At 55.1% G+C, this 26,296-nt stretch overlaps 1 protein-coding gene across 1 annotated transcript; it reads right to left on the bottom strand.

The window, feature by feature from the left end:
* Positions 1-215: 215 nt before the first annotated feature.
* On the bottom strand, positions 216-11,864 carry CALY (calcyon neuron specific vesicular protein). The gene is made up of 5 exons (XM_065894396.1): positions 11,821-11,864; positions 3,356-3,498; positions 2,329-2,445; positions 1,580-1,693; positions 216-581 (listed from the first exon to the last, which is right to left on the bottom strand). The coding sequence occupies exons 2-5, from the start codon at positions 3,476-3,478 to the stop codon at positions 249-251; spliced, it is 687 nt and encodes a 228-aa protein (XP_065750468.1). The 5' UTR covers positions 3,479-3,498; positions 11,821-11,864; the 3' UTR covers positions 216-248.
* Positions 11,865-26,296: the final 14,432 nt, after the last annotated feature.

Below are 26,296 nucleotides of genomic sequence, written 5' to 3'. Positions count from 1 at the left end.
ACACTCCGGTCCCCGACCCCCGCGCCTTGCCCACGCCCCCCATCCCCCATCCTGCCCTGACCACGCCCTCGTGCCTGCTCCCTGCCCGAGACCCTCACGCGGTCACAGGGGTCGCCAGGGCGGACAGCACCCCTGAGTGAGCCTCCGGCCGACCGGGCCGGCGCCCTGCCCCTCCCAGGGGTGGTGGGGCGGATAGGGAGGAGGGTCCCACCTACCCAGACGGGCTGCGACCCGGAGGCCAGAGGCCATCACTGGGGGGCTGGGGGCGGCGCGCTCCCCTCCTCCTTCTGCCCCGCCTCCTTCTCTCCTGGCGCCGAGGCCTCCCCGGAGGGCTTCCCCGAGGGCTTCCCCGAGGGTTTCCTCGAGGGCTCGGTGACAGCCGCCATGGCCGCGCGGGCGGGCGCCTTGTGCGCCTTGGGCGCCTCCTTGAAGGCGTGGTAGCTCGCGGACAACCACGGGGTCTCCGTGCCGTGCTTGCGGCCCACTGGGTAGGCCCCGATGGCCGCCAGCAGGCTGCGGTGGTGCTCAGGGTCCAGCTCGGTGTAGTACATCTCCAGGGTCAGCGGGGTGCAGATCTTGTGCTGCGGAAGGGGGCCGGTCAGGGGCGGGGGTGGGGGGAGGTGTGGCGGCCGCGCCCCTGGGCTCGGGTGTGCAAAACGGGGTGCATTTTTTCTCAGTGGCATCAGCCGCGATGCGGGAGCCGCGTCCGTGGGCCACCCGCGGGCGGGCGGTCACCTCTGCTTTTGAGCAGTTCGGTCATACTGTAGACAGTGCCCCTAAATACACTGATTTCTGCCGTAATTTCAAGCCATCAGGGGTAGGCCTCCAATTCAGACCTGGAGGCTCCGCAGAGAGCCAGCCCTTCTCCGAACGCACCGGTGGCCGGTGGCCATGGCCTCCTCCTGAGTGAAGGGTAGGGGGCTCGGCGAGTGCCCCGCGGCCCGCCCCCACCCCGCGGGCCCCCGAGGGAATCCCAGTGAGTGAGGGCCGTTAGCAGCCCGGTGCACCCCTGGAAGTACAGTGAGGGCTCGTGGCCTCTGTGGGGGGAGCGCTCCCCTCTCGGAAATCACGGGGAAAGGGGGACGATTTATCTACTGAAAACTTAGAGTCTTGAAAAAATACACTGAAAATGGTAAAAGTCACCATAAGCAAAGCTGAGAGAAAAGAAACAAGGATGGGGGAACACTTTCCAAGCATGCAGAAAACGTCAACACCCTGTGACATAGAAACACACCGCATACAAGTGAGGGAGGCTTCCCTCCACCTGGACCTCCTTCCTTATGCTTTACTTTTTAAATTACAGGAAGAGAAAACCTCTCGCTAAAACACCTTTTCTTTTAATTTTTCTAAAGATAGGACTTGAATATACCTGGAAGGTGACAGGGCTTGAGGGCCTGTGCAGGTCACGTTCCCATAGAGCTGGGAACACCCCAGACCAACCCTCCTGGTGGTAGCTTGGGGGAGAGGAGGGGAGGCACCCCGTCCTTCCACAGGACACCCCCCTGGGACCCTCCCTGGCACTCTGCCTGCAGGGCGCGACTGCCCTTCCCAGCCCCGGTGCCCAGTCCACCGGCCTTACCCGAAGCAGGAAGCCGTCGGGGCAGCTGAACTGGTCATACCAGATGGCCTTATACATGATCAGCAGGCAGCCCATGAGCGCCATGGTGAAGGCGATCATCCGCCCTGTGGGCATCTGGGGGGTGGGCAGGTGCGGAGAGGAGAGGTGGGGTGGTGAGGCTGTGCAGGGCCCGGGCCGCGAACCTCAGGGCCGGCGCCCATCGCGCACACAGCCCAGGGCTCACCGGCCTCTCAGAAAGGATGGGGAAAGGGGAAACGGGCAGAGTTACTACTGAGAAATGAAAGGCTTTAGAAATGGTACCCTAAAAGTTATAAAAAAGCCACCATTAGTAAGCTGAAGAGCTAGAAAAGGAAGGGAAAACACATTTGCCAGAGACACAGCAGGAAAAGTGAGTCTCCATCGTATACGGGAAATCCGCGAGTCACCGAGGCAGAGACAAACGACCCAAGTGGGAAAGGGTGCAGGGCGCAAGCAGGCACTGCGTCTCCTGCCAGGGGCTCCTCTGAGGGCGGCGGCTGCCCGCACCCCACGTTACAGCAGCAGCGGGGAGGCTGGCAGAGCCTGCTGCTGCCCAGGCCCGACCCATACCTCTGATGGGGTGATTCCCTGTCCAGCTCTACTGAGAGCAGGGCCCTGACCAAGGGCCCCCAGCCCACCCAGCCCAGAGCCTGGGTTCCCACAGCTTGCAGCTGCCTCTCCACCTCCCCTGCCCTGACACCCCATGGAATTGGCGGGGAGGGTTGGGTTACCCTGCCACGTGCATCCTCTGGGTGGCCGCCGCCCAGCTTCTGGGCCTCCAGGTCGGAGAACTTTGTCGGCTGGTCCCCGGAGGACAGCTGGTATTCCGTCTGTGTCTTAATGACAACCTGTGGGAAGAAATGATGCAGGAGGACCCTGAACTAGGGGGGCTGGGAGGGAAAGGGGGCAGGGGGCAGCTGCCCGCAGTGGTGTGGGTGCTAGTGGCAGGGCTCTAGTGGCTACAAGCTGACACCAAGGGAAGGGGACACTGGAAGTCGGCCAGGGCCGCGGCAGCCCAGGGCCTGGCCAGATGATGGAAAGAGCCCCTATGTCTGCTGGCTGCCTTCGGCTCTGAGGACGCTAGCTGTACCTGCCAGAAGCTTCCTCTTCGATGGCACCACAGCTTGGTCCCCTCCTCCAGGAAGCCCACCACTGAGCCTTCCCTTTGGGAACCAGGTCCAGAACGGTAGCAGGCATGGTCGAAGCCCACACAGATCGCTGGAGAACTGCCCTCGACTCATGGGAGCAATGCTGGGAAGTGCCCCCTGCCCTCGTCAACGGCTGGCTGACAGGGGCCTCAGGCTGGGACAACTCTGCGTGCCACTCACTCTCCAGAGCTCCGGTGGGGTCAGGCAGGGCTGTGCCTGAGCTGAACCCTGCTTCTTACAGGTTCCTTCTGAGAGCTCCCCCTCCGCCCACCCCTTGCCCAAGGACCTCATCTCGGGCCGCCCAGCAGAGGAAGGGGGCAGTTTTTGCTGTTGAGCCCCTGCTGGACCGCAGGCAAGCTGGGCACTGTCTGTGAGAGCATGTGAATCCTCACCACCACCCGTGGCCAGTTTACCCTGGTTTGCAGATGAGGAAAGGGCAGTTCTGGGTGGCGGGGGGAGCCGATCGGGGCACACAGCAGGCTCAGCCTGGCCCTTCCTCCACTTGCTCAGCTGCCCCTTAGAGGAGGCCACACCTAAAGCCACCTTGCTAACGCCCGTGTGTTTCCAGGGCAGGATGACACAGGCCTCCACGCTGGCCCAGGCCCCTCACCTGGTCGGAGAACGCAGGCTGTAGCTGGCTGACATCCAGGGGACTGATCAGAGGGATGCTGTCCATGGTAGCCCCGTCCCCGGAGCCTGTCTTCCCCGAGAAGCTGCAGTTCAGCTTCACCATGGTGGATGGCAGTCCTCGTCCTGTCCAGAGGCAGACACAGGGTCACTGGCCACATAACAGATGCCCACACCAGCTGGGTCTGGAGTGAGAGGGCCCCAGGCTGGCCTTTATGCTCCTCACGCCAGAGGTGGGTTGGGCCGCGGGTGGCCAGGCCAACCTCCCAGGACAACCCGGGTGAGTCCAGCCGCAGGATTCTAGTCCCTTCCTGCCCCCTGGACTCCCTTTGGCCCCCACAGCCGTGCAGGCGAGAGTGCCTCTGACTGGTGACTGCCTGGCGGAGTCTTCCACTGGCCCACCTGCTCCAGGAGATATTCTAAGGGCAGCAACCAACAGAAAACAATCCCAGATAGAAGCCTGGAGAGTAGGGTGGCCAGACTTAGCAAATAAAAGTACGGTACGCCAGGTTAATCTGAATTTCAGGTAAGCAACGGGTGCTTTTGCTCTTTATGATGTATCCATGTAACGTGCAGTACAGGGGCATATTTATACTAAAAAGTGTTGTTAAAAGTGTTAAAGTCTATCTGAAATTCAAATTTAACTGGGTGTCCTATGTTTTATCTGCAACCCTACTGGAGATGCAGGAAGTAACAAAGAGCTACAGAAAGAGGATGCTGGTGACTGAATCCAAGAGCTAACTGCACAGAGCGTGGCAGTAATGGTGTACGTGGACTGGACCATCTGGGGAGCCGGAACGCCCTGACAAGAACAGGAGTGGGGGGCAGGCAGGAGGTGGGAGGGACCTGCATGGCTTGGAGGAGCACAAAGCTTCCTGGGGGAGGTCAAGATGGTTTCACTTCTAGGCTGACTGATGAGAGAAAAGGAACACAGCAAATGACTTGAAACTGAAAAAACAGAAACACAAAATATACTCAGTCAATCAAAAGGAGAAAGAAATGGTCCCATGTCCACTAAGAAATTAAATCTGTTGTTAAAATCTTCCAACAAAGAACTCCAGGCCCAGGCAGCATCACCCCTGGATTCTACCGATCATTTAAGGAGGAAATCATGCAAATTTCATACAAAACTCATCCAGAGGAAAGAACACGGGAGCACACCCCAGCTTGTGAACCCAGCACGACCTCTATCTCAGAACTCGGCAAGGACAACGAGACAGAAGACCTCGCAGGCCATGCTACCCACCAACACCAGTGCCAAGGCCCCAGATAAAATGCAAGCATGTGGAATCCAGCAAGATATTAAAAGGCTGGGTGTATTCTGGAAATTTCACATCTGAAAGCAATCATTATTTTCACCATATGAACAGAATAAAGAAGAAAAATGATCTGATCAATTTCAATAGTAGCTGAAAAAGTATCTGGTAAGGTTCAACATTTGTTTACTATTTTAAAAAATCTATTGGAATTCCCTGGTGGTCCAGTGGTTAGGACTTCATGCTTTCACTGTGGAGGGCCCAGTTCAGTCCCTGGTCTGGGAACTAAGATCCCACAAGCTGCGCGGCACAGCCAAAAAAAAGAAAAAAATTGAGAGGGAGATGCAAGGCCCTTTATTATCAGTTCTATAAATGATGGTGATTTATAGAGGTCCTAGCCAAGCCATATGGCAGGAAAAAGAAATAAGAGGTACAAAGCCTGGATGAGATTAGGTAAGACTCTCATTATTCACAGAGAAAGCATCTTTTGTGTGTAGAAAATCCATAGGAATCTGCATATAAATTATACGGATTGGAAAGTGAGTTCAGCAGAGTTGATGGGTTTAAGGTATTCAGAAATCAGTTCTGTTTCTATGTATCAGTGACAAAAAATTAAAACATAATTTGTTGAAAGATTCCACTTAAACAGTATCAGAGATATCGAATGCTCAGGAGCAGGTCTAACAAGAGATTAGAAGGACCTCCCTGTGGAAAACCAGAAGAAACCCCTGTCAAGACACTATTGACTGGGACTTCCCAGGTGGCCCCGTGGGTAAGACTCCACGCTCCCCATGCAGGGGGCCCCGGTTCAATCCCTGGTTAGGGAACTAGATCCTGCATGCCTGCCGCAACTAAGAAGCCTGCATGCCACAACTAAGAAGCCTGCATGCCACAACTAAGACCCTGTGCAGCCTAAATAAATTTTTTTAAAAAAAGACATTATTATTATTAATTTATTTTCTGCTGTACGCTGGCCTCTCACTGCTGTGGCCTCTCACTGTTGTGGAGCACAGGCTCCGGACGCGCAGGCTCAGCGGTCATGGCTCACGGGCTCAGCCGCTCCGCGGCATGTGGGATCTTCCCGGACCGGGGCACGAACCCACGTCCCCTGCATCGGCAGGCGGACTCTCAACCACTGCGCCACCAGGGAAGCCCAATAGTTATGTATTTTTAAAATAAACTTATTTAATTTATTTTTGGCTGTGTTGGGTCTTCGTTGCTGCGTGCGGGCTTTCTCTAGTTGCAGCGAGCGGAGGCTACTCTCATTGCAGTGCATGGGCTTCCCGTTGCGGTGGCTTCTCTTGTTGTGGAGTACAGGCTCTAGGCACGTGGGCTTCAGTAGTTGTGGCACATGGGCTCAGTAGTTGTGGCACATGGGCTTAGTTGCTCCGTGGCATGTGTGATCTTCCCGGACCAGGGCTCGAACCCGTGTCCCCTGAATTGGCAGGTGGATTCCCAACCACTGCGCTACCAGGGAAGTCCTTTTTGTTTGAATTTGATAAGATTTGTAATTTTATATGGAAGGCAGAGGGACAAGGATACTCATAACATCTTGGAAAAGACCGAGGGGGGCACTTGTCTGCCAGGCGTCTAGCTTGTCACATAGCCGTGTGGTATCACTGCGTGGTGTACAAAGACCCATGTGACACACCCTATACACACGGACCACGGAGATGTCACTGCAAAGCTTGGGGATGGCCACCCAACGTCCACATGGCAAACAGTGGACCCAATCCCCACCTCACACCCCACACAAAAATCTACTCCCGGTGGATAAGCCAAGATGGAAAAGCGTCGTGGAGATAATACAGGAGAATATTTTCCTGGTCTCAGGGAGGGAAAGAGTTTTTCAGTATCACAAATAAGCGCTAACCACAAAAGAAAATATTGATAAAAGAACTACATTAAAATTAACAGCTTCTTATAACAAACGTATGGTTACCAAAGGGGATAGCAGGGGTAGGGGGAGATAAATTAGGAGTTTGGGATTAACATATACACACTAGTATATATAAAATAGGTAAACAACAAGAACCTACTGTATACCACAGGGAACTATAATCAATATCTTGTAATAACCTATAATGGAAAAGAATCCAAAAAGGAATAGCTATATATGTATAACTGAATCACTTTGCTGTACACCTGAAACTAACACGACACTGTAAATTAACTACAGTTCAATTTAAAAAATTAAGAGCTTCTGCCCATCAAAACATAGCCTTCAAAGAATGGAAACAGAAACCAAGACTGGGAGAAAATATTTGCAACCTGCAAATGAGAAAGGACTTGTTGTGGGTTCAACAACAAGACGAGCCCAAGCCCTAACCTGGGCACCTGTGAACGGGATCTTATTTGGAACTAGGGTCTCTGCAGATCTAATCAAGTTAAGATGAGCTCATACTGGATTAGGGTGGACCCTGATCCAATGACTGGTGTCCTTATAAGAAGGGAGAAGTTTGGACACAGACACACACAGGAAGGAAGCCATGTTGAAGATGGAGGTGGATACTAGAGGGAGGTGGCCACAAGCCAAGGGACTCCTGGGGCCACCGAAGCTGGAAGAGGAAGGAAGGAGCCTCCCCTGGAGCCTCAGAGGGAGCTCGGCCCTTGCAACATCTTGATGTCCCACTTCTTGCCTCCAGAGCTGTGAAAGAATGAACGTCTGTTGTTTGGAGCCACCCAGTTATGGTGGAAGCCAATATGGGTCAGGCATCTACCATATAAACAGAGCGTCTCAAGTTGGTCAAGAAAGACAGACAGATCACCCAAGAGAAAAATGGACAGAAGAGGATTTCAAATAGCCATGAATACTGAAATGGTGCTCACTCCATTATCCTTGAAGAGACAAATTGCAGGGGTAGTGGTGGGGGAGCGGGGCGGGGGGAAGCCGAACACCGGGACAGGGAGAGCAGGAACAGAGGCCACCACAGGGTGGGGTGGGGCCGCTTTATCTAGGGTGTTGAACCTGTGACGGCCTCACTCACTCCTGGGCAGACACCCCGCAGGAAGGCAGGTGCGCACCCACGTGCACAGCAGCACTGCCCACAGACGCACGCACCACGGGGCATCTCCTCAGTGGAACAAGCACACGAATAGAGGCGCTTCTACGAGGTCGCCAGAGCAGGGGAGGGAAGGGACCACGCTACTGCAAGAACAGCCCTCAATCAGCGAGGTCGCCAGAGCAGGGGAGGGAAGGGACCACACTACCTGCAAGAACAGCCCTCAATCAGCGAGGTCGCCAGAGCAGGGGAGGGAAGGGACCACACTACCTGCAAGAACAGCCCTCAATCAGCGAGGTCGCCAGAGCAGGGGAGGGAAGGGACCACGCTACCTGCAAGAACAGCCCTCAATCTGCGAGGTCGCCAGAGCAGGGGAGGGAAGGGACCACGCTACTGCAAGAACAGCCCTCAATCAGCGAGGTCGCCAGAGCAGGGGAGGGAAGGGACCAAGCTACCTGCAAGAACAGCCCTCAATCTGCGAGGTCGCCAGAGCAGGGGAGGGAAGCGACCACGCTACTGCAAGAACAGCCCTCAATCAGCGAGGTCGCCAGAGCAGGGGAGGGAAGGGACCACGCTACCTGCAAGAACAGCCCTCAATCAGCGAGGTCGCCAGAGCAGGGGAGGGAAGGGACCACGCTACCTGCAAGAACAGCCCTCAATCAGCGAGGTCGCCAGAGCAGGGGAGGGAAGCGACCACGCTACTGCAAGAACAGCCCTCAATCAGCGAGGTCGCCAGAGCAGGGGAGGGAAGGGACCACGCTACCTGCAAGAACAGCCCTCAATCAGCGAGGTCGCCAGAGCAGGGGAGGGAAGGGACCACGCTACCTGCAAGAACAGCCCTCAATCTGCGAGGTCGCCAGAGCAGGGGAGGGAAGGGACCACGCTACTGCAAGAACAGCCCTCAATCTGCGAGGTCGCCAGAGCAGGGGAGGGAAGGGACCACGCTACCTGCAAGAACAGCCCTCAATCTGCGAGGTCGCCAGAGCAGGGGAGGGAAGGGACCAAGCTGCCTGCAAGAACAGCCCTCAATCACAAAACCAGCGTCGGCCAGAAGAAGCCAGGCACAGACGAAGGGTCGAGAATAGAGAAACACAACAGCCTTGTTTAGGACCCCATCCCGCACTCAGGAGCTCGGAGGTGCGGCCAATGCTCCTGCGTCTGCAGAGTCCCGCGTGGTGCCCTTGGGGGAGGGGAGCGGCTTCGGGGCGGGGCGGGCGTTTCCGGTCTTCACTCGGATGCTGGACGCCTGGGGTTCACTTATGACGAATCATTAGGCTGCATGTTTGCTTCGTGTCCTCTTCTGAGTTCGTTATATTTCACAACAAAAAAGGTTAAAAACAAACAAAACCAAACGACAGCGGGCAGGTAGCAGAGGCACAGCCAGGCCACGCCCTCTCCCAGGACTGAACAGCCTTTTGACAACTGTGCCCTGGCTGTCCCCTTCCTAAGGAGGACCTCGGGCTGAGCTTTCCGCCCTGGCCTCCGAATGTGGCCCCTCCCTCGCCACTGCCTGCACCCACCCTGCAACCCCCAAACTTCTGTCCTGAGCGACCCTTCTGGGCATCAGCTCCACCACCGCAAGTGCCTGCCAGGCCCTCACTCAAACCCCGGCAGCCAGGCCCTGCTGTGGGTGCCGGTGCGGGCAGGCCAGGTGGGAACGCAGAGGGGGAGCCCCTGCCAGCGGCAGAGTCAGACAGACCTGCAGGACGTGTGGGAGGCGCTGGGCAGGGAGGCTCGGGGCGGCCACTGTGGGGAGGGCAGGAAGCCCCCGGCCCAGGCTGGGAGAGGGGCCGCCCCATCGTGGACTCACTCCCCAGGCGCCCGCGGAGGAGGCTTCTCTTAGCGTCTTGAGCCGGCGCCCTTCCCCGGATGTGCGCGCCTTGCCCGGGTCGTACAGACCGGCAAAGCGTCCCCACTCCCCACCCACCCCAGGCTGGGGCGGTGTGCTCTTCCTGAGGTGGGTCGAGGCCTGGCCGGGCCTCGGCCTGTGGATGACGTCCGGGCACCTGGGCACCTGCCCCAGGCGGGCGGGACATCTGTCCTTCTTCGCTCGTACCGCGCTTATATGACGTCCACGCTCCACGAGGCAGAGACGGACAACATATAAATAAAAGAAGGTCGGGCGATCCGTGCGAAGAAGGAAATAGAGATGAAAACCGCCGAAAGGGGGCCGCGGAGGAGGGCGGGGGGAACGACCGGGCACTGCAAGGGAGGGCTGTGCGAGGTGGGGACAGCAAGCGCCCCGGCCTTTAGGGGAGCTTGGCGAGGGGCTGGGGAGGGTGCCCTCCAGGGGGAGGGGGCTGGGGGCCTTCACGCAGCAGACGCCCCGCGACTCTCAAACCCAACCTGCGGTTTACAGACAGGAGCCGGGAGAGGCAGAGGGGGCACAGCCCCCACCCCCGCAAACCTCTCAATCTCAGCTTGGTGGCCACGCCCCCTGGAAGGCGGAAGGCCGAGGTCTCCCCCTCCTCTCCCGCAGGAGGCCCCTATCCATACGAGCTCCGCCTCTGGGTTCCCTTTAAGCCAAACGTAAGCTCCAACTCCTCTGCCTCTGCATGACGTCCACATTACATCATCTTGGGTTTCCATGGCAACAGAGACAGGCAGGCAATGACACGTCTTCTTGAAGAAAAGAAGACTTGGGGGCCCAACTGACCCTCTCCGTCTGGCTCTAGGCGCCTTGTTCCAGGCAGAATGCTGGGGTAGGGGCTGGGCTGCATCTGGGAAGCCCCCCCCCACCCAGCAAAATTCCTTTCCCTGCCCGAGTCATGCAGACCCTCTGGGCAGGCTGGCTGGGCTCATTCACACGACAGACACTTAGCTCCGTGGAATGGGAGGGGTCTTCCCTACTCCTCCCACCGGCCCCCTCCCTCCACGCTGCGCTGTGATTGTGCCTTCGACAGCGGATCAGCTGCTCCCCGCTCGCCGTAGGCTGCTGGGCTGGGATGTGGGGCGGTGTACGTCTCCTCTCCGAGGCTTGGGGAGGGGGCACAGGTTGAGCAGTGAGGTTGTGCTGAGGCTGCGATGGGTGGCTGGACGGGAGGGCACGGACCCTCAGCAAGCTTGGCTGCAGGCCACGTCACAGACTCGCTTTCACACATACGCCACCCTGGGATGCTGCGTCACTCGGAGGTATGCACCGGCGCCTGCATGTGCGGGCGGGCACGAGCGTCCTGTGTGCATTGGGCGTGCGTGTGACAACGGAGCGCGGGGGGCCTGCGCGCTTTGCAGAACCCCGCAAGGCCCCCGCCCCCGCGCCGCCCTTTCCAGGCCCAGCCGCAACGCCCACCCAGGTGCGCTCCCACCCGTTGTCCTGCAGGCCGATGGTGGGTTTGACTGCCGGTTCAAGGGCAGGTGGACTGCAGGCGCCAGCCCAGCCCTGAGAGGCCCAGGCGAGCCGGGCAGGTGGGGGGAGGTGCAGGTCTGCCCCCGGCTTCAGCGTCCCAAGTACCAGCCACCTGTGGCTCCGCACCGAGAGCCCGCGGCAGGCGGTTCTGGACGAATGCCCTCTCTCCGCTTCTTGGCCACGTCCCGCCTGCCACGCAGCCTCCCTCACCTCCGCCACCACCGTGCCGTTGCCGGCAGCGCTTCGTGATCTGGTCCGTCGGAAGCCCCTTCTGCCTCCCCCACCCCCTCAGGTAGAGCTGAACCAGTCCTGGAACTGGCATCCCTTCTCCACCTCGGGACGCCCATCTCCCACTGGCTCTCTCAGACCTGCAGAGGTGGAGCTGGCTCGCGGGGAGGGGGCTGCAGTCTCCATGGGACGGGGGGAGCTGATATCCAGCAGTCCTACCCCCACCCGAGCTGCCCCGCTCTACCGCGGACGGGAATCTGGGCGGCACGTCGGGTCTGTGCAAGGCTGGACACCCACGGCCCTTCTGGAACATCCAGGCAGGGACTCTTCCCGCGGAGGCCCCGGATCCTCGGGGGGGCCTGAGGACAACCTCCTGCGCTCGGGCCGACCCCTGCCCGGCCGGCTGCCAACGGGTCAGCCGCAGTTCCGCCCCCCCGCCACTCTCTCACCCCTGCACACGCCCCTCGCACATCCGTGCACACACACCAGTATACCTGCGACCCCCGCACACCCACCATGCACATCCGCGCAACGCACGCGCACACTCGTGCGCACACTCGGCCCCCCACCCGCCCCGCAGCTCCGCTCCACAAGGACAAATGTGCAAATGGCTCACAGGCGGCTCCAACGGGCAGCTGCAGCAGGACGCGGCCGCAGGACAAGGATGCGGAGGAAGGATGCGGTTCCAGACGCTTCTCAGCTGGGGCGCGGCGGGGGGAGGGGCCGAGCCCCAGACCGAGGCTGCCGTTGTTGCCAGGGAGATGCAGGCTGGAGGAGGCGAGCACTGCGTCTGCCGCCGCCGCCCCGCCTCCCACGCGTGCCCGTAGGAGCTGCGCCGCCCCCCCAACCTGTCACTGGCTTAGACACGCACACCGCATCCACCCACAGCACACATCTCACACACACACCATTCACACGCTGCACACACATATACATACACCTCACACACTCACACCACCGCACTGCAGGCGGGGCGGGGAGGGACAGACACCCTGGCCAGCATCCTCCCCTGGGGATGTCCAGGCTCCCAGGCACCACCTTGTCGGGCGCGCAGTCTTGCCCCCTTTGGTCCGCTTGGTTCAGGCACAGCTGGGTTGGGCCCCCACCCGCCCAGAGGGCTTCCTCCTCACGGCTCGGCGTCCAAAGCCCCGACTGTCCGCTTTCGGAGGGCAAGCCTGTGGCTCCTGGTAGACGCTGTGGCCCAGAGCCTGCACAGCGCCAGGCATAGAGCAGCCGACGCGCAGGCGCGTTGTCCGAGTGAGCAGGTGAGCGGGGGCTGTGGTCTCAGGACCCCGGGGCTCAGCCCAGCAGGGTCGGGGCTCCACACCTGGGCTCACAGCTGGCCGAGGAGCGATGGCGCGGCTGTGTCATGCCTTTTTGCTGTTGACTAGTGCCCCATGTTGCGGATGTGTCCCGTCTTATCTATTCAGTCGCCAGGCTCTGGACTGTTCGTGCCGGGTGTGTCTACTGTTGACAGCGTTGCCGCCAGCGTTCTTGGACTAGTGTTTGTGTGGACACAGGGCTTTCATTTCTCTTGGGCAGGTACTTAGGAGTGGAATTGCTGGGTCGTATGGTAGTTTACATGTAGTTTTTAAAGAAAATGTTTTAACTTTTTTCCAAAGTGGCTGCCGCATTTCATATTCCCATCAGCGGTGCAGAGGGGCTTGGCTTCACCCCCGCCCCGGACACGTGTTACCATCTCTCCTTTTTGCTGCAGCCGTCTGTATTCGCTCGCGAGGGCTGCCATAACTAAGTACCACAGACCGGGTGGCTTAAACAGCGGGAATTATTTCCTTATGATTCTGGAGGTTGGAAGTCAGACATCAAGGTGTCGGCAGGGTTGGTTTCCTCTGGGCCTCTCTCCTTGCCTTATAGAGGCCCGCTTCTCCATGTGTCTTCAGATGGCCTTTCCTCTGCGTGTATCGGTGTCCTAATCTCCTTTTCCTTTTTTTTTAAGCCTTTAAAAAATAAATAAATAATTAATTATTGGCTGCATTGTGTCTTTGTTGCTGCGTGCGGGCTTTCTCTAGTTGCAGAGAGCGGGGGCTACTCTTCGCTGCGGAGCATGGGCTCTAGGCACGTGGGCTTCAGTAGTTGTGGCTCGCCGGCTCTAGAGTGCAGGCTCAGTAGTTGTGGAGCACAGGGTTAGCTGCTCCGCGGCATGTGGGATCTTCCCGGACCAGGGCTCAAACCCAGTCCCCTGCATTGGCAGGCGGATTCTTAACCACTGCACCACCAGGGAAGTCCCTAACCTCCTTTTCTTATAAGGACACTAGTCAGAATGGATTAAGGCCACCCATATGACTTCATTTTAACTTAATTATCTCTTTAAAGACCATATTTCCACATACTCTCACATGCTGGGGTCCTGAGGGTTAGGGCTTCTACGTATGAATTTTGGGAGGGAACAATTCTGCTCATAACGCTGACCTCAGACCCACTAGTAGGATGAGTGCTATCTCAGCGTGGTTTGAATCTGCATCCCCATAACTAATGATGCTAACGTCAACAAAAATTACTCAGTAGTCCATCCAGAGAAGAAACAGAGAATTTTATTCAAGGCAACCTGAGGATTATAACTCAGAAAACTCTGAGGACTGTTCAGCTTGCTGGAAGTTGAAGGCACAGCTCTATACATTTTCAAGACAAAGGATTGTTCATCAAAATGACCCTGACATTTTATGTAAAGTTCACCAAACATACACACTCCAGCTCTACACGCATGAATCGAGTGCAGGTCACCACGACCGTGACAGAACCAGGAAAAGAAGGAAAAGGAGGAAAAAAAAAATGATCTTTTTGGTGAGGCAGAGATTCTTGCTCTTGAGGAGGGCCCAGGGCGGGGAGTATGGTCTGCTTAAATTTTCTTGTCTTGTCTTAAAAACATACATTTTATTCCATCATTAACTATACATCTCTTCGTGGGTTTCTTAGCCACCTGTATATCTTTGGTGAAATGTTTGTTTAAATGTTCTGAACATTTTTCAATTGGGTTGTTCGTCTTGTTGTTACTGAGTTGTTAAAACTCTTCATATATTCTGGATACAAGCCCTTCAGCAGGTAGAAGATTTGCAGTCTCCCCCGGTCTGTGACTTGTCTTTTCACTTTCTTGATAGTCTCTTTTGAAGTGCAAAAGCTTGTAGTTTTGATAAAGTCCAAGGAATCAATTTTCTCTTTTATGTGTCGTGCTTTTGGTGTTGTGTTAAGAACTGACCCAAGGCCATGAATATTTTCTCATTTTTTCTTCCAGTGGTTTTGTAATTTTAACTTTTACATTTAACATATGATGCATTTTGAGGTAGCTTGTGTGTACGATTAAGTTATAGGTCTAAGTTATTATTATTTTTTGCATATGGATATCCGGTTGTCTCAGCATCTTTTGTTAAAATCACTAATCTTTTCATGTTAAGTTGTCTTGACATCTTTGTCAACAACCAGCTGTCCATACATATGTGGGTTCGTTTCTGGATGCTTAACTCTGTTTCACTGATGTGTGTCTCAATCCTTATGCCTACACTATGTCTTTTGCCACTGGGGCTTTGTAGCGTTTTGAAGTGGCGAAGTGTATCTGTTCTAATTTTGTTCTTTTAGAAATTGTTTTGGCTCTTCTGAGTCCTTCCATTTTCATATAAACTTTAGGATCAACTTGTCTATTTCTAAAGAGTTCTGCTAGAAATTTGATAGGAATTGCATCGAATCTATAGATTAATTCTGGGAGAATCACCATCTTGACGAAGACTTGAGTCTTCTAATCCATGAAGAAAGAATATCTCTCCATTTATTTAGATCTGGATTTTCCTCAGCTCAAGTCTTGTGCTTCTTTTGTTAAATTTATTCCCAAGTATTTTATTACTTTCAGTGCTACTATGAATGAAACATTCTCCCTAACTTCATTTCAAATGTTCATTTCTAGTATATAAAAACAATTGATTTTTGTATATTGATCTTATATCCTGAGATCTTACTAAACTCTTTCTAAGTATGGGATCATATCATCTGTAAATAAAGACGGCTATTTTTCCATTCCGGTTCAAGCATGATCTTTTCTTTGTCCTGCCTTGTTGTGCAGGCTGGACTCTACAGCACAATGTTGAACATCAGGGTGAGCGTGGACGGTGACGTCTCCTTCCCATCTGAAGGTGAGAGTTGGTGGTCTTTCACTACTGAATATGATCACCACTGTAAGTTTTTCTGTACATGCCCTTTTACCAGGTTTAGAAAGTTCCCTTCTACTACTTTTTTGAAAGTATTTTTAAAAAATCATCAATGGGTATTGGCTTCCTGAAAAAGAATTTCAGATTCTTTTTGTGTCTATTAAAATGATCATTTCTTTGTCTTTCATGTTATCTATATAGTATAGTACATTAATTAACTTTTTGAATATTAAACTAACATTGCATTCCTGGGATAAATTCTTTTTTATGTGTTGCTGGATTTCGCTGGTATTTTTTAAAATCTCATAATAGCTTTTTATTATGATTTTTTAAAATCAATTTATTTATTTTATTTATTTTTGGCTGCGCTGGGTCTTCCTTGCTGCGTGCGTGCTTTCTCTAGTTGCAGCGAGCGGGGGCTACTCTTCGTTGAGGTGCGTGGGCTTCTCATTGCGGTGGCTTCTCTTGTTGTGGAGCACAGGCTCCAGGCACGCGGGCCTCCGTAACTGTGGCCCACGGGCTCCAGAGCGCAGGCTCAGTAGTTGTGGCACACGGGCTTAGTTGCTCCGCGGCATGTGGGATCTTCCCGGACCGGGGCACGAACCTGTGTCCCCTGCATTGGCAGACGGACTCCCAACCACTGCGCCACCAGGGAAGCCCTCGCTGGTATTTTTTATTAAGGATTTTTGTGTCAATGTTCAGGAGAAATGTTGGTGTGTATACAGCTTTCTTTCCCCTGTAATGTCTTTGTCTACCTTTGGAGGTAGGATGTGCTCTCACCTCCTCTACAGACTGTGAAAGGTTATTTTTGCTGTTATTCCTTCTCAAGCGTTTTCTGCAGGCCTCTGGTGTTTCTGACAAGAAGTCAGCTTTAATCGTGTTGCTGGTTCTCTGCGCAGAAGGAGTAGTTTTTCTCTTGCTACTTTCAAGATTTCCTCTTTGTCTTTGGGTTTTAAAGTTTAACTGGGGGCTTCCCTGGTGGCACAGTGGTTAAGAACCCACCTGCCAATGCAGGGGACGTGGTTTCGAGCCCTGGCCTGGGAAGATCCCACATGACGCGGAGCAACTAAGCCCTTGTGCCACAACTACTGAGCCCGTGCTCTAGAGCCCTCGAGCCACAACTACTGAGCCCGCGTGCCACAGCTACTGAAGCCCGCGTGCCTAGAGCCTGTGCTCCGCAACAAAGAGAAGCCACCGCAATGAGAAGCTCGCGCACAGCATCGAATAGTAGCCCCCGCTGGCTGTAACTAGAGAAAGTCGGCACGCAGCAACGAAGACCCAACGCAGCCAAAAATAAAACTAATTAATTAAAAAAAATAAAGTTTAGCTGTGATACATCTTTGTTTTTATCCTATTTGGGGCTCATTGAGCTTATTGGGTTCTGTAGATAAATGCTTTTCATAGAATTTGGAATGGTTTTTGCCATTAGTTATTGAAATATTTCTTCTGTCCCTCTCTTTCCTCTACTTGTGGGACTCCACGTATGTGTGTGTATGGTGTGTGCCTGTGTGCGTCACATGTGTGTTGCTGTCTCACAGGCTCTGGGCCACCAGGGAAGTCCTTGGGATGCTTTTCATTGTTCTTTTTTTTCTCTTCCTTCAGGTTGGATAATTTCTATTTATGTCTTTAAGTGTTGATCTAACTTAAAGGTATATACTTAAATATGTCTTTTATTAAGCCCTCTAGTAAATTTTTTATTTTAGTTATTGTTTTTCAATTCCAGAATTCCCATTTGATTCTTTTTTAAATGTCACTTATTGAGATTTATTTATTTAAACCACTTTCATCATATTTTGCTTTAACTCTACACATGGCTTCCATTCATTTTTTGTTCTCTAAGTCCAATGCCTTGGTCCACTAAGAACAGTTTCTATTACCTGCTTTTCTCCTGAATATTGGTCACACTTTTCCTGTTTCTTTGCCTGTCTTGTAATTTTTGGTTGGAAAATACATGTTTTAATTGGCTCATCATTTGTAACAAATATACTAACCAATGTCAGCTACTAGGAGGGGAAATGGGGATGGGGAGAGGGTATTATGGGAACGCTGATTTTCTGCTTAATTTTTCTCTAACCCTGAAATGTCTTATTAGGGGACTTCCCTGGTGGCCCAGTGGTTAAGAATCTGCCTTCCAAGGCAGGTGACATGGGTTCGATCCCTGATTGGAGAACTAAGATCCCACATGCTGTGGGGCAACTAAGTCCTGGCGCTCTAGAGCCCGCACGCCACAACGGCAGATCCCACGTGCTGCAACAAATATCCCACGTGCCGCAACTAAGACCCGACACAGCCAAATAGATAAATAAATATTTTTTTAAAAAGTCTATTAACCAAAACAACTAGATGTCTTAGATTATATTTTGAAACGACTGTGGATTATGATATTTTCCCCTGAGGGTAGTGGTTAGCTGTTTAGCAATTTCCTGGACTAAATCTGTAGACTGTTTCCTTGTGGTGTGTGGCACTCATCTCTCTGCCAGGGTAATAGATCAAAGACCCTTCCTCTTAGGACGTTATTTTCAATGATACTTGTTAGTGGTACAAGGACCAGAATTAGAGAAAAATACAGACTAGATCCTATGTGTCCAGTGACAATAAATGGGTGATCAAAGGGTAGTCCTCTGCTTCATATTAGTGTCAGTAGGTCCCCTACAAGTACTCAGAATAAACATTGCTTAAGGGGTCGGAATGTTACACATTGTCGTTTTGTTGTATGAAGTATTGGGACAATTGATAAAATTAGGATTGAGAAGATTAAGGACAGTGTGCTCCCTGTTTGTTGTGAATGGATCATACAATTGTGTTTGCAAATAAGAAGTATCATTCTGGCTTGATGTGGGGGGCTGTGTTGAGGAGGTTAGGAGGAGTATAATGGTCTGGGTCCCCTAGAAGGTCGGATGAGACTAGTACCAGTGTTAGTGAGATTAGAAATAGGAACAAGGCATACCAGATATCTTTAATTGTGCAGTGTGGATGAAACGGGATTTTGTTCATATCGGATTAGATCCTTGTTGGACTCTTAGAGCCTGTTTCATGAGGAGTAATGGGTGAAGAACTACTAAAGCTGCAGCAATCAGTGAATGGGAGGATAAAGTGGAAGGTGAAGAGCAGGGGAAAGGGTGGCTTTATCCACTAATCCTCCTCAGCCGCCTTTGGCTGGGTTAGTGCCAATGGAAGGACTTGCTGGAAGGAGACTTGTAACGTAATGTAACTTGCCACAACTAGAGAAAGCCCGTGACAGCAACGAAGACCCAACACAGCCAAAAATAAACAAATTTATTTTAAGAAAAAAAAGCTATTTAGCCTCATGATAAGACGTAACCTGTAATGCTGTGGCTTTTAAACAGCTGGATGGTTCCAATGGCTCATGTCTCTCGGAAGCTGTAAGATCCGTCATACAGACCTCTCCCAACGTGGGTAAACAAGCAAGCAAAGAATATGGAGGCTCTATTTCCATTAAGTATTGGCTAATTCATCCATAGTCTCCATCTTGGTAGATATGGGTTATGGACAAGAAAGCAGTTATTGATACATGATAAAGTATTGCTGGGAATAACCCTGTTAAGATACGTAAAATTAAACAAATACCAAGCTGAGAACCAAATTTCATCATGATGAGAGATTTGATGGAGCTGGTAAATCAATAAATGAATCGTTGACAGTTTTGCTTAATGGGTAGGTTTTTCTAGTGTTGGTCATTAGTGGGGTTTTTTAAATAAATTTATTTATTTATTTATTTTTGGCTTCATTGGGTCTTTGTTGCTGTGCGTGGGCTTTAGTTGCGGTGAGCGGGGGCTACTCTTCATTGCGGTGTGCAGGCTTCTCATTGCGGTGGCTTCCCTTGCTGCGGAGCACAGGCTCTAGGCACACGGGCTTCCGTAGCTGTAGCACGCAGGCTCAGTAGTTATGGCTCACTGGCTGTAGAGTGCAGGTTCAGTAGTTGTGGTGCACAGGCTTAGTTGCTCCGTGGCATGTGGAATCTTCCTGGAGCAGGGCTTGAACCCATGTCCCCTGCACTGGCAGGCAGATTCTTACCCACTGTGCCACCAGAGAAGCCCTGGTCATTAGTGTTTATATAGTTGAAAGACGATGATTTTCATGGCATTGGCCATGGTTATGCTCCACATAAGAATAATCATGACATACACTGGATTTAAGTACATTTTGGTAGTTAGTTTTGAAGGTTTTCCTTCAAAAGCTTCCTTACTTATGGTGGGCTTGGGTTGATCGTGAGTGGTTGAATTGGTTCTGGCATTGTAATACGTTTTGGCGGGTCATCTTTGAGCTTAGTGGTTTCTCAGTCTCTTTAGTGGGACTGTTGTTAGCTCGTGGTTATACAACAGCTGTGCCTACGGAGCAGTAGCCCGAGCCTTGTGTTTCTAACAAAACTGTCTTAGGGCTGTTTCTTTGGGGGTTGATAATGGGGCGTGCAGTGATCCTTTTGCTGAAAAAGTTGAGGAGCAGGAATTGTGTTTAAGTTGAATGGGGTGGGAACTGAATAATTTACGCTACAGGAGATTCCGACTTTTTCTGAGGAAGCTACAGGAACGCTGTGTGGTGTGGTTACGGTACGTGACTGGTGACTGTTACGGGTTGGTCCCTGCTTATTGGTGCTCTGGTTAAGATGGAGATTACTCGTGGACATTAAATAGGGTTGTACTTCAGTGTAACGAGGAAGGAGAGCAAACGTAATTTAACTGGGCCTATACGTGTCTGCCGTAGGCTGTGAATAATAGCTTTGGAGCATATACAGAGCGTGGCTTTGAAGAACGCACGTGTGAAGGTGTGGAGGCATGCTAGGCAGGGTTTTCGCTGTCGGTAGTTGGTACAATGAGGCCTAGTTGACTCGAGAGGAGTATGTGCGCTGAGGCAGTGATGAATGTACCGACCCCTGTTACGAGGATGGGGATGTTGGACCCTGAGATGACGTTACTGCCCCCGAGCAAGGGCGCTTGTCCCCTCGGAGCAGAAAGCAACTCCTGACAGCGGGTGTCTGCAGCGAAGAAAGGGTTTATTTGCAGGCTTTAAACAAGGGCATGAGGGACAAGCCTCAGATCCACTCAGACCCGCTCAGATAAGCCTCCGACCAACTTGATCTTTGAGGGGATTTTTTAAAAAGGGGAACAAAGAAAGAGGCTGGGATTCATCATCGTTTTATGACATTTCTGTGACATTTCTGAATCTAGTTTCAGGAGTCAGGCTGTCTCTGGTTTACATTCTCAGGCCAGGCGGTCCATGGCTGGGGGGTCTGTGAGCTCATCTTGCCCTGGAGAGACAACCTGAGTGTGTATTAACGATGATGTCTACAATGGCAATTTCAGTACATCAGCGATGTTATCAACAGCAGCCATCTTAGTCACCTGACTCTGGTTGATTCGTGCTCAGTTAGCACAGGATTGAGGTCAGAGGGAACAAGAAAGGGAATAAAGTTTTGGGTGGAGAGACGAATCCTGAACTCAGTAAGGGAACTCGGTTTTGGGGGGACTTGGTGTCACTACTACAAATAACTCCCTCATTAAGCTGCTTGCTGGCGGCAGGGCTGCATTTGTAAGCCTTGTTAAGAGTCGTCATCGCCATTAGTGGAAGAAATGTTTAGGCCACGGGCTAAAATTGTGGTACGGCTGTGAATACGTTCGTGATTTGAATATGCCAAGCAAAATAGTGTAGATGACGCGAGGCCATGAGCAGTTCTAAGCCCCTGCGACATCCAGGTGTCTGGTAAGAACACGCGCTGCCAGTGGCCCGCGGAGCAGCAGCGCGAGCGGGTCGAGCTGTTCTAATTATTCCTCATTAGGATGACGTAAGGACTGGCTCTGCTCTGTGGCTTTAAGGGGTTTGGGAGTTTGGGTGCTGCAGCTGCAGGAACCGTAGATCCCACCGTCGGGGCTTCTACACCCGCCGTGCAGTCAGAGGTGTAACGCGTAGAGGGGTGTTTTTACTGTAAAAGCTATTGTGTATGTTAATCGTATGAAAATATTGAATCGAGAGTCAGATGCTGCTTGGGTTCGGTACTGGATCATTAAAAAGTTTGCGGAGGGCTTCCCTGGTGGCGCAGCGGTTAAGAATCCGCCTGCCGATGCAAGGGACACGGGTTCGAGCCCTTGCCCGGGAAGATCCCACATGACGCGGAGCAACTAAGCCCACGCGCCACAGCTACTAAGCCTGAGTTCTAGAGCCCACGAGCCACAACTACTGACCCCGCGTGTCACAACTACTGAAGCCCGCGTGCCTAGAGCCCATGCTCTGCAACAAGAGAAGCCACGACAATGAGAAGCCCACGCACCGCAACGAAGAGTAGCCCCCGCTCGCCGTAACTAGAGAAAGCCCGCGCGCAGCAACGAAGACCCAGTGCAGCCAAAAAAAAAAAAGTTTGGGGAACCAGTGATATTTCTGAGGAGTCCAGCAGCTGCGGCTGAGGGCCCAGCGGGCAGGGTGGGCTGGGACGCCCTCCGGCTTCCATCCAAGCAGTCAGCCCCGCTTGGGGGAGCATGCCCCTGGGTGACAGAGCCCAGGGCCAGGGTGGGGCGGAGGCTGTGCGAGTTCCTGCGTGTGGAGAGGTGGGGGGAGGTAGGGCTGCGTCAGGTGGCTGGAGCGGGCAGAAGTCAAGTGCTGGGGAGGGTCATGTGTGTGACATACAGGTGGACTCAGTCACCTCGTCAGCCCAGTCAGGATCCCAGCCCCGACCTCTGTCCAGACACGCCCACACAGGGGCCATAAAGGCTCGAGAGAGAGGAGAGAGGGCAGGGAGAACGAGGACCAGACGTCTGGATCCCTGGGCCGCTGGCTAGCTGGGTCTGCAGCTGCAGGTCCCCCAGAGCGCTGTCTACACTGAGGAGGGGACCCCAGCATGAGGAGGTAATGCCCAGCACCTGTAAACCCTTCACCCAAACACCCCATCCACAGCTTTGCTGTGTGGTCACTTGAGTCCAGGAGCCCTGGACTCAGGGAACAGCCCCTGGGGCACCTGGGTCCCCAGCGCAGGCCGGTTTCAGAAGGGGGTCAGGGCTCCGTCTGCAAACCAGTGTCTGGCTAGTTCCCAGGAGCGCCGGCTCCTCCCGGGTGTTAAGGGCTTGGGGACAGAACTCTTCCTCCTGAGTCCTCCAGAATGATTGTAGCCCCTGGCTCCAGCTCCAAAGGCCACCCCTGTGGCTCCTGAGAGAGACCACTGTCCCTTGGGGTCCCTTGAACCTGTGGAGAGTCACCCAGGAGCCCCTGGAAGCGGGTGGGAGGCACCAGGGCCAAAGAAGGCAGGTCTGTGACTGACGAAATGAAACTGGGGGTCAAGACGCTGAGCCGGGGCTGGAGGCTGGGGGGTGATGCGGGCAGGGCAGCTGGAGCCCAAGGGGTCGTCACCCCGGGAGCTGGGGTGTGAGGCCCGGGGAAGCACTGGGGCTCCTCCAGGACCCTGAGGTCAGAGGCCATTTCTCCTGAGGGGGTCTCCCTCTGCCCCCTCCACCTGTGGCAGGGGTGGGGGGCCCCTCCCCCGGGTGGGGGGCCCCTCCCCCTCTAAGCCAGAGCTCTCCCCGGCCCTCCTGTCCTGGGGGTTTCTCCTAGGGGCCCCAGCGTGGGCCAGGGGCAGGCTGATCAGTGACATGGGGACCTCTTGGTGTCCAGAGCCTCTGTCTAGGGAGAGGCAGGGTAGCTGACCAGACTGGGCCAGTGCCCTGCAGGCCAGGGCAGGTCCCTGCCCTTTGCCCCCTGGGAGTGCAAGGGAACCTCCACCCCAAAGTGCTGAGTCACCCGGAGGAGCGAAGGTCTTTGTGGGGCTGGAATCAGGCATCAGGCAGGAAGCCTTGATGGGCCGCCCCTGGCCCCTCCCCCCAGCCACGTGCTCCCAGCCCGGCCCAGCTGCGGAGCAGAAACCTTCCTGCCCACGGAGTGACACTGCCGAGAGATAGATGCACTGAGGTGTGTCAAACATTCTGAGTTTATTTAAGCAAAACTCGATTCAAATCGGGGCGGCATCCAATCTAGCAGATAGAAAGGAGCTCCAAGGAGCTGTGCAGAGTGAAAGACTTCTACAGGCCGGAGGTGGGGAGGTGGGGTGAACAAGGAAGTTCCTGTAAGCGAAGGGCGCTGGTTGTGGTCGGGTCACCTTCCTTCAGGGGAAGGCAGGGCCGCAAGTGCCGCCTGGCGGTTCCGGATTGTCTGGCTCAGGGTATTCCATCCCAGGGAGGGAGGGGAGGGAGGGGAGGGCGGGGAGGGCAGGGCAGCGCCCACCCTGTACTGGGGCCTCAGTTTGGTGATGAAGGCTCTCAGCCCAGCAACTCCACTGGGGGCCTGTTGTCTTGCATTTTAATAATGCAAAAGACACGGGGCACATGCACACCACACACGCGCACGCGGCAATGCACACACACAGGCACGCGCGGGTACCCTAACCCCACGCCACGCATCCCCGCCGCAGTCAGCCCCAGCCGTCCTCTGCTCTCCCGACCCGGCCTGTCTTGGGTGAGGCCTCCTCGCTGCTGAGTCCTTTAGTCGCCTTCTGTCCTGTGCGTCCCTCCACACTTCCTGCCTTCGGCCGTTGCTCCTCAGAGCCCCTGCTTGGGCTCGGTCCTCAAGCTCCTTGAGGTCAGGCTAGACGTGTCCCGGCGGAGCACCCCATCTTCCCCGCCCCTCCTGGGCTTCCCGCCCAGGTAACGCCCCAGCGTCCACCCACAGCTCTGGGATAGAGCGAAGTGCCACCTGCCTCTGAGGAGCCACGGGCACCGCCTCAGGGGTGTTGCGGGCTTGAGCACCTGCCAGCTGAGCCCCAAGCCCGTGCCCCATCAGTGCTACAGCCCCACTGCACCAGGCCCCGACGGTGTGGCCGGCACAGGCCGCGGAGCCAGAGGCAACGCTGGGACCACCAGATCCACGCAGTAACCCGGGCCTGCAGGGTGGGGTCCGAGGGCCCGGGAGCAGGTGTGGGCCTGTGGAGGCCCCATCTCTGTGCCTGCGTGGCCTGCTCTGTGACGTGGGGGACAGTAAACCACCTGTGGACCTGATCAGGACCCGGCCCTTGGCCCCCCTGGCTGGACCATCGCCGGCCCTGCCAGGCGTCATGTCTGGAGGTTGTGGGGCAGAGGCAGAGGCTTGCCTGTCTCTCACTCTCCTCCCTGGTCCCCCAGGCTTCTCCTGATCACCAGCCTGGGGGCTGTGTTTCTGCTACAGGGGAGCTCAGCATGGACCCCCCAGGTACGTGCGGGGTCCTCACCCAGCCGCCCCGTGGCTTCCGCCCTCAGCCCCATCAGCAGGGGGTGGAGAAAGGCACCAGCCGGCTTAGGGCAGGGGAGGCGTGGCACCCATGGGACTGCAGGTCCTGTGCACCGGGCGGGCCCGTGGGCACTGGGGGGACCCTCAGGATGAGGGGAGCGGCCCCTCTGCGGCGTCTGATGGACAAGCCACAACCACCCCAGGTGAGCCAGGTGGAGGAGGGGGCCTGATGACGCTCACCTGTGCTGTGAAGCCCAGGGCACCTCCACATGCAGGGCTGCCCAGGGGCCAGGACTGTGCTGGGGCCGTGTTCTTGACCAGCCCTACACCCTGAGAGTGCCAGGCGAAGAGGGAGACACAGGAGGACCAGCACAGCTGTCCCACAGCTGCCGGGCACCGGTCACTGGGCTGGGTCACCCGTTTCATTTGCTCCCCTGCCCCACTGGCCCCGGAAGGAAGTATGGGCAGGGGAACCGGCTCCCCTTCCTCAGGCCACCAGGGGACAGGTGGTGCAAGTACAGACCCCATGCTGTCCCCAAGTCTCCCCCAAAGCCACACGGCCTTCAGCCAGTCCCCAGAGGAGGACCCTTGGAGGACCACACTGAGCCTCACTTGCGACCTCTCTCCCCCAGGTCCTCGTCCAGACCAAAGGCAAAGCCGGGGCTGAGCAGGACACAGAGGAGTGAGTGCCCCCGGCAGCCTCTTGTGCCTTCCCCTGCTGTGCCCCCTTCGGGCCTGCTTTGAGCTGGGGGCCTTCATGCACGGAGGGGGGATCCTGTCCAGCAGCTTTGGGGAGGGGAGGCACGGGAGCCCCTGAGATCCGTGAGCAACCGAGCAGAGCGCGGGGCCTGGAGGATCCAGTCCCCTCTCCTGCCCCGCCCAGCTCCCCTGCTCCCCCGTAGCCTCCAGGGTGGCTCCCGCCCGGGGTGGCCAAGGCAGCAGACTGAGCCAGCCGTGCCCCCTTCCCCTACCCACGTGAGACGGCCGGCCAGGCAGGAGGATGCAGCACCACCTGTAGACCGGGCTCTGCTGATCTCTGCACAGGAGGGAGCCCCGGCCAAGCCCATGGAGCCTTCTCAAGGCCTCCCCTTCAGGGACCTTCCCGGGCCTGAAGTCCTGGGCACGCCTGGCCCGAGGGTCTGGGTTGGGGGTGGGGCAGGGGTGCTGTCCTAGGGTCTCCCCCTGCACACGGTGACCTGACCCAGACGCTCTTGCTACAGGGCCTGGGGCGCCCGAGCGGTGGAGCCCCTGGAGAAGGACAGCCAGCTCATGTGGCTCTTCATGGCACCAAAGCTCTTGGCCACCACCGGGGAGAAGCGGCAAGGTCAGGGCAGGCGCTGTCCCCTGGGGAGGGGGGCGCAAGTTCATGACAGGGGGCTCGCAAGGGGCCGACTTGGATGAGTGAAGCCTCGGGAGGGAAACTGAGGCCACACTTCCCTCTGTCTGTCCCTAGGTGCCGAGGCCCTGGCAGAGACCGAGGACACCCTGGGCCGTGTCCCAAGCCCCAGGTGGGGCCCTGAGCCTGACCATGACAGCCTGCACCACAACTGGCCCGAGGAGGCCCAGGGGGAGGCAAGGCCCTGGGCTTGGGTGCTGCCACCTCAGCAGGTGCTTCAAGGGCCAGAGGAGGACCGAGACCACATCTACCACCCCAAGGAGGACCCCTGGGAGCCTTGACCCCCCCACAGCTGCAAAAATAAACCCTGCAAAGAGGCGGTGGCCACATATGTCTTCAAGAAC

The sequence above is a fragment of the Phocoena phocoena genome, chromosome 16 (assembly GCF_963924675.1).
Source record: "Phocoena phocoena chromosome 16, mPhoPho1.1, whole genome shotgun sequence".
Lineage (NCBI taxonomy): Eukaryota > Metazoa > Chordata > Mammalia > Artiodactyla > Phocoenidae > Phocoena > Phocoena phocoena.
The sequence above is the reverse complement of the archived record's forward strand: the minus strand, read 5'-3'. Positions and strand labels throughout refer to the sequence as shown.